This window comes from Mus caroli, chromosome 1 (assembly GCF_900094665.2).
Source record: "Mus caroli chromosome 1, CAROLI_EIJ_v1.1, whole genome shotgun sequence".
In the NCBI taxonomy this organism is placed as follows: Eukaryota; Metazoa; Chordata; class Mammalia; order Rodentia; family Muridae; genus Mus; species Mus caroli.
Window position 1 is genome coordinate 142,557,489 of NC_034570.1, and position 7,632 is coordinate 142,565,120.

Here is a 7,632-nt window from a genome sequence, read left to right on the forward strand (position 1 = left end):
GAGACACTGAGTGCTGGAGAACCTGAGGGAAGGGACACAGCACACTGAGACACTGAGACACTGAGTGCTGGAGCACCCGAGGGAAGGGACACAGCACACAGACACAGAGACACTGAGTGCTGGAGCACCCGAGGGTGCAACTTTAGTTCATTGTGCTTGTTTTTTAAAATCTCTTTGATCTGCTTATTTAAAGCAATTTGAAAAGTCATGTTTTTCTTTTGTTTTTGCTATAGTGCCTCATGTGTAGTAGGTACTCATGATTTTTAAGTAGAATATTTCACATCAGAACCTGTTTTCGGGGACATTAAAAACATTTTGTGCTGTGCTGTAATTTTTAAAATATATTATGTAAGAGAAGTTATCAGAATAGTGAAAGAGCTAACTTGAATTCAGTCAAGGATTCTTCATCAACGTTATCATGGCCAATGTGTGGTCTCTGATTCTGTCCCTGGTGGGGAGACCAGTGCTGGGGTCTGTTTCACTGATTACTAGATAGATGTGGTACCATGAAGTACTCAAGTGATAAGGGCACACACATTGAGCAGTATGGCCGTCACTTATAGTCCTGCTGTTCCAAGATCACTTTTGTAGCCTTCCTATCTCTGAATGACCACCAAAGCTTGTTTATTCATTTGGTTAGCAAACATCCATTTCATAACTACTTTTGAAACCCATTATATGCCAGCATTGTACTAGTTTTAAAGATTAGACATATAAGGCTGGAGAGATGTCTCAGCTGTTAAGAGCACTGACTGTTCTTCCAGAGGTCCTGGTTCAGTTCCCAGCAATCTCATGGTGCGTCTGTAATGGAATCTGATGTCCTTTTCTGGTGTGTCTGAAGAGAGCTACAATGTACTTACATACATACAATAAATGAATAGTTCTTTTTAAAAGAATCTTAGACATATGAGGGCGCATGCATCCTTTGAGCTCTGAGTCAGTGAGGACAGATAGATAAACAGACTGCTCAGCTGTGCTGCAGGCCAGTCGGAGGGCATGAGCTGCACGGTGGGATGGGATGCTCACTCAAGTGCTTCTGAGAGATGAGGAAGAGCTAGGAGACAAAGTGAACAATTGTTCTAGGCAGAGACTGAAGACCTGAGGAACACGATGCTCACACTACCACAGCACTGAGGACATGAGGAACACAGAGCTCACACTACCACAGCACTGAGGACATGAGGAACAGGGTACTCACACTACCACAGCACTGGGGACATGAGGAACACGGTACTCACACTCCCATAGTAACTGAGACCTGAGGAACACGGTGCTCACACTCCCACGGCTCTGAAGACATGAGAAACATGGTGCTCACACTCCCACAGCTCTGAAGACATGAGAAACTTGGTGCTCACACTCCCATAGCTCTGAAGACATGAGAAACACGGTGCTCACACTTCCACAGCTCTGAAGACATGAGAAACATGGTGCTCACACTCCCACAGCTCTGAAGACATGAGAAACATGGTGCTCACACCCCACGGCTCTGAAGACATGAGAAACATGGTGCTCACACTCCCACAGCTCTGAAGATGAGTGCAGTGCTTACACTCTCACAGCACTGAGGGCATGAGGAACATGGTGCTCACACTCTCACAGTAACTAAGACATGAGGAACGCAGTGCTCACACTCTCATAGTACTGGTCCTTGGTCCTTCTCTCAGAGTGTTTCAGAAATAGTTAACTAGCCTTGGACTCCCTTCCCTTACTGTAGCTGATGAGGAAAGGCTAGGTTTTGGGAAGTGGACCTACAAACAGCAGCAGAATAGGAAAGCAAGCACTTCCTTGTAGTCCAGGTGCTCTTTTGAGCACTTTATATGTTCGACTCATTTGATCCAGCAGCCCATGGAAGTATAAACCCAGCATAATCTTCATTTTAAAGATGGACAACCCTAGAGGGAAAATAAGAGAATTGCTTCCAAGGTATGTGATAAGGCTAGGTGAGAATTGTAATCAATACATTGGCATAGCCAGCCATGTGATAGCAGCCGTCTATTCACAGAACAATAGGTAAGCACCTACTTTATGCCAGGCACTGCACTTACTTAATTGTTAGTGTTGATAGATGAGATGCAGTCCTGGCCCTCCAGGGCTTTATGGTCAGTGAGCAGGGTGGTTATGTAGAGAGGTTAGAAGCGCATGATAAATGCTGCAAAGAGGACACAGTGGGAGTTAGAGGAGAGGTAGGGTATTCTGTTAAGAGGTTTCACTTTTCAGAGTTTACCAACCTTCCTTTCTCTCTCCTTGCTACCCACTGCTCCTTTTATGATGTTGTTGCTAGACTTGTTACCACTGCTTCGCTCCTTTTTTGACTGTAGCCTAGTATATAGAATATCTCCTGAATTATATGGGTTGCAGATACAGATTGGTGGTAGAACACCTACCTAGCTTGAATTCAGTCCTGGATTTCATCCTCAGCTTTGAAACAAAACTGTGCATGTACACATGCATGTGTGTACACACACACAGACAGACACAGACACACACACAGACACACACACTGTTAGCAATTCTGCTCAGGATGTGCCCAGTACCAGAAATAGCACTGTAATGATGTGGAGTCATGTAGTCTTCATTATATTGTATTATTAACTGCCTTTACATTTATTTTTGTTTTTATTTCAGTAGCTATATTTTGTTGAATTCATATTGAACTTGTGGCTGACCCAGCTAGTCTCAAATACTGAGCTCTAGACTGCTAATAAGCATATTTTCTGCCTTGATCTTAAGAAGCTGATTTTTTTTCCATATTTTTTTATTGGGTATTTATTTCAATTTCATTAGAAGCTGATTTTTTTAAAAGCATGAATTTAGAACTTTATATTTAGTTTAGGGAATTTTCATTTTTGTTCCTAGACAAAACTTTGGGACTGAATACCATATCAGAAGTCTTTTGGCTGAACTGCTGGTTTTCAGTATCCTTCAGCTTAGAGAAATCTAATTTCTCTAATTGACAAGGAAGAATTTTGTATTGAAATTGTGACTAGTTCCTCTACAAGGCACTTGTGAACTTTAGTGACAGGCTGTTTGCTTTGGGTGCATATTCCCCTACAGATCTACAGACATTATCCTGTAGTCACAGGCGTCCACATGCAACACACACACACTCATACACAGACACACTTTTCAAGAAGAAAATATTTGTATTTTTCTAGTGATATGTGATTACTAAAAATAATCTAATTGCCAAAAAAAGAAATGAAAACTTTTGAAGACCCTGCTGTCATGTGCCTAAGACAATGCTGAGCAATTGGTGGTCATGCTAGACATGGGCAGTGCCTTTGCGTTTGCTTTTGTGTATGTATTTCTGGCTTTAGACACAACCAGATCATCTGGAGCTTAGAGATGAGTGATCTAATTGTCTTACTCTTTTCTAAATGTTTACACAACATGTTTTATAATCAGTTCAGACACTTGTCAGTTCACCGTTCTCACTAACACCCCTCTCAGTCACAGTTCTCAAAGTAGCACTCAGAAAGGGGAGCTGGGGTAAGCTTTAGTATAGACTCACAGGGCAGTGTTTTTCTAACAAGGTTTGCATCAAAATTGGGCCACAAGGTTTTAAAGTATTATAACCAGGAGATGCTCAGTGTGTAGCATGCTTGCTGCACAACCTGAGGAGTGTGGTCCCCAGCATCCACATGATGAGCCGGGCCTGGCCACATGCGCTCAGAGTTACCAGGGCAGAAGCGGGATACTCAGAGCTCACTGGCAGCCTGGTCTAACCAGCTGACTAGCTCCAGGTGTGCTGGAAAACTTAGTCTCAAATCGTAAGGCGGAGAGTGATAGAACACACCAGTGTCAGCCTCTGACTCCCCATACTCACCACACAGCTGTTCAGATACAGGAACGAGTAGAGCTGTGGTTTCACTCTGATACGTAAGTCGGCTGTTTTGTTCCTTTTGCAGAACAGGAAACAGAAGTCACAGTCTTTAGGTAATGTCCCAGTGGCTGGTGACCTCCTTAGCAGAAGAGATTCATCTTTAAAGCCCAGTTCTTCACCACTCCCATCATCCTTACTAATGCCCTTTCAATCTGCATTCAATTTAGTCAGCATCACTGAGGACCTCTATGAGCCAAGAGCTGAGCTTGGTGAGAAGTATGATCCGATGCAGCCTGTTAAATACACCATAGGCATGTGTTACTGTCAAAGCCTTGGTGCCTTGGTGTGGGAGGTAGTAAATTTACTTAAATTTGATGTTGCAATACCAGCTACTCCCTATATACTCTTTTCCTGACATGTAATTTATTTAAATTTCTCTTTAAAATGTTGTAACATTAAACTATTTGTGAAGGCATATCCACCTGTCCCTCTTACTCTCCTCAACTATAAAGTAAACAAATAGATAAAAGCTTACTGCTCTGGGACATAAGTATTGTACAAAGCTGTGCCTACAGTCCTGGGTCTTTGTGTTTACTTTATGGAACCTTTTATAAATGATACCTTTAAAGTCTTTTCATTACGTAAATGCCTGCATAACAAATACCACAAAAGTGATGTGCCTTGTTCATGTGTTAACATGACTTATAAGATTCTTGTGTGGGTCTCATTAGTACCTTCATCTGGAAGTTTACTTACTATGTTTGTGCCGTATTCTCCATAGTAGAAAACCTGTTGAATGAGTAGTGTTGGGGCTGGTGAGATGGCTCAGCAATCAAGAATACAGGCTGTTCTTCCAGAGGTCCTGAGTTCAATTCCCAGCAACCACATGACCTTCTATAAAGGGATCTTATGCCCTCTTCTGGTATATAGGGGTGCATGCAGACATAGCACACCTACATTTAAACAAAACAAAACATAAATAAATAAATTAAAAAAAAAAAACAAAAACAGGCAGTTGTGGCTTAGGCTTAATCCCAGCACTAAGGAGGCAGAGGAAAGTGGCTCTCTGTGAGTTCAAGGACAGCCTGATCTACAGAGAGAGTTCCAGTTCCAGGACAGCCAAAGCTCCCTGTCTCAAAAAAAACAAGTAGAGTGGTTTGAATTTGTGTTTGTGTGGGATATTTTACAGGTTTCTTTTTGTGAATTTCTGATAAAATTAACAGTAGTGGTAGGCAGCTCCTCTGATCTTTTATGCCATCGTGGTATAAAAAGATCAGAGTGGTTCAGGTTACTTCGACAGGGGAGGATTGAAACACTTTGTGTTATATTGACTATCTATCACTGATACTTGGACTTTTAAATATTTATTTGTGACTTTGATTTAGAATGGATTCTTTCTTCTTGGCTGAAATGTTTAAATACCTGTACCTGTTATTTGCTGATAAAGAGGACATCATTTTTGACATAGAAGACTATATCTTTACAACAGAAGCTCATCTGTTACCGCTTTGGCTTTCCACCACAAACCGAAGCATCTCAAAGAAGAACACAGTGAGTTTTAAATTAAATGCCTTCATCACCTTTCACTTTTATAATTTGTTTTTTTCTAAGTAAGAAGTAACCCATAATTAGAACTTAGTTAATATGCTTGGTAGGAGGGGTTACTTACAGTATTGTCTCATTTTCTTTTAGGACATCACTCTTGTTTCTTTTTTATCCTAATATTAAGTATCACTGTTATTATTAGTTCCTTTTTTTCTTTATGTTCTAGACCTCAGAATACACAGAACTGGATGACAGTAATTTTGACTGGACTTGCCCAAACACTCAGATTCTTTTTCCTAATGATCCACTGTATGCTCAGAGCATCCGTGAACCCTTGAAAAACGTGGTGGATAAGAGCTGTCCGAGAGGCATCATCAGAGTGTAAGATGTACCCTTTTATGTCTAATACCATCATTACTGTATGATAAACACCATTACATTTAATAATATAGTTAATTCATAATAAGTAACTATGCTTAAGGAGCTATAACAATAGTTGAAAAGACGTTTCACTTAGACCAGAGATACGGAGATTTGTAGTTTTTATTGAATAAAATTTATGTGAACTTTTTCATATTTTTGCCTAATAGTAGATAATATACAACAGTTTTTAAATTGATCTAGCTAATTTTTCTCTGTAGTTTCTGCATAGTGGAAAGACAGTTTTTGTATTGCTTTGTTTGTGTTTTATTGATTTTAGAATTCCTTCTTGCTCTTGATTGAAATTAAACTTATTTGGGAGGCATATAAACAAACTCATCTTCTTGTATCTAGATAATTATCATAAAGGCTATTGACGACAAAGGAACTAAAAGAATAAAGTAGGCATTATTGTTATTCAGTGAGGAAAGGATTATTTTGCTTTTAAAATATTGTAAGGGGTGGTGAGGTGGCTCAACAATTAGGAGCACTGGCTGCCCTTCCAGAGGACCCAGGTTCAATTCCTTGTACCCACATGGCAGCTCACAACTGTCTGTAACTTTAGACCCAGGGATATGACATCTTCCTGTGGCTTTGAAAGCACTGCATACACATGGTACACAGACATACATGCAGACAGAACACCACTACACATACAATTTCTAAAAGTTAAAACTGGAAAAAATTGTGAGAAATATATGTTTTCAGAGAAAGCCAGCATACACGATCTAGTTTACTGGAACACACACACAAATGCATACACAGAAGGGTGAAAGTGGCACAGTGTGTTAATAAGCAGAATTATGCATGGGAAGACAAATTGAAGCTCTCCCAGGTCTAAAACTAGCTACTTTGCAAATATCGACTAAGAGTATTCTTATTTTTATATTTCACTATTTTAATATGTAGTTGTAAGCCTTGCTTCTGATTCTTTTCAGCAGAGAGGAGAGTTTCAGAAGTGGAGCTAAGCCTCCTCTGAGAGCCAGAGATTTTATGGCCACTAACCCTGAACATTTAGAAATCCTGAAGAAGATGGGGGTGAGTTTGATTCACCTCAAAGATGGGCGAGTCCAGCTGGTCCAACATGCAATCCAAGTAAGACATTGCTGTATGGGCTAGGTACTGTCTCTCTGCTCTGTAGCTTGAATAGGGTGATGGCATTTGACTGTTGGAAGCTTGAGGAGGAAACACACATGGAAGTCTTTTGGAAAGATCCAAATTCTTTTTTTTTTTTTTGGTTTTTCGAGACAGGGTTTCTCTGTGTAGTCCTGGCTGATCCTGGAACTCACTCTGTAGACCAGGCTGGCCTTGAACTCAGAAATCCACCTGCCTCTGCCTCCCGAGTGCCGGGATTAAAGGCGTGCGCCACCACGCCCGGCTAAGATCCAAATTCTTGTGATCAGTTTTGATAATTCATTTATATCACTACAGTCAAAAAGAGGATGTAAAGCTAAATTTTCTTTCTCAGTTCATTGTCTCTCCATTATTTTATTTTGAGTTATTGGTTAATTTTAATTTTCATATAGTAATATTTCTCACTGTTTTAGCTTCCCAAAAGCATTTAATCTTGGTCATTCATCATAGAAACCAAGCTTCCCATATTTTTTACCTGGAAAATATATCATACTTTTTAGATAAATTTTATTGGCTTTTACTTTAAAGTTTTTATAACAAGAAACCTCTAAGTTAATTACATTAGTAGTCCCGTGATGCTGAACAGCAGAGTATTCTGAGTAATTTTAATCTAGAAGCACACTCAGACGACCTTTACTCTCAAATCAGGTTTCCCACGACAGCACCTTTCCCTCACATTTTTATCTATTTTCTTTTTTTTTTTTTTT

At 40.0% G+C, this 7,632-nt stretch overlaps 1 protein-coding gene across 1 annotated transcript in view; it reads left to right on the forward strand.

The window, feature by feature from the left end:
• Edem3 (ER degradation enhancing alpha-mannosidase like protein 3) overlaps window positions 1-7,632 on the forward strand; it is a 62,926-nt gene that overhangs the window by 42,319 nt on the left and 12,975 nt on the right. The window contains exons 13-16 of the mRNA XM_029475676.1: window positions 3,912-4,102; window positions 5,212-5,377; window positions 5,598-5,752; window positions 6,733-6,886. Coding sequence (XP_029331536.1) covers window positions 3,912-4,102; window positions 5,212-5,377; window positions 5,598-5,752; window positions 6,733-6,886 — 666 coding nt within the window. The remainder of the gene's footprint in view (window positions 1-3,911; window positions 4,103-5,211; window positions 5,378-5,597; window positions 5,753-6,732; window positions 6,887-7,632) is intronic.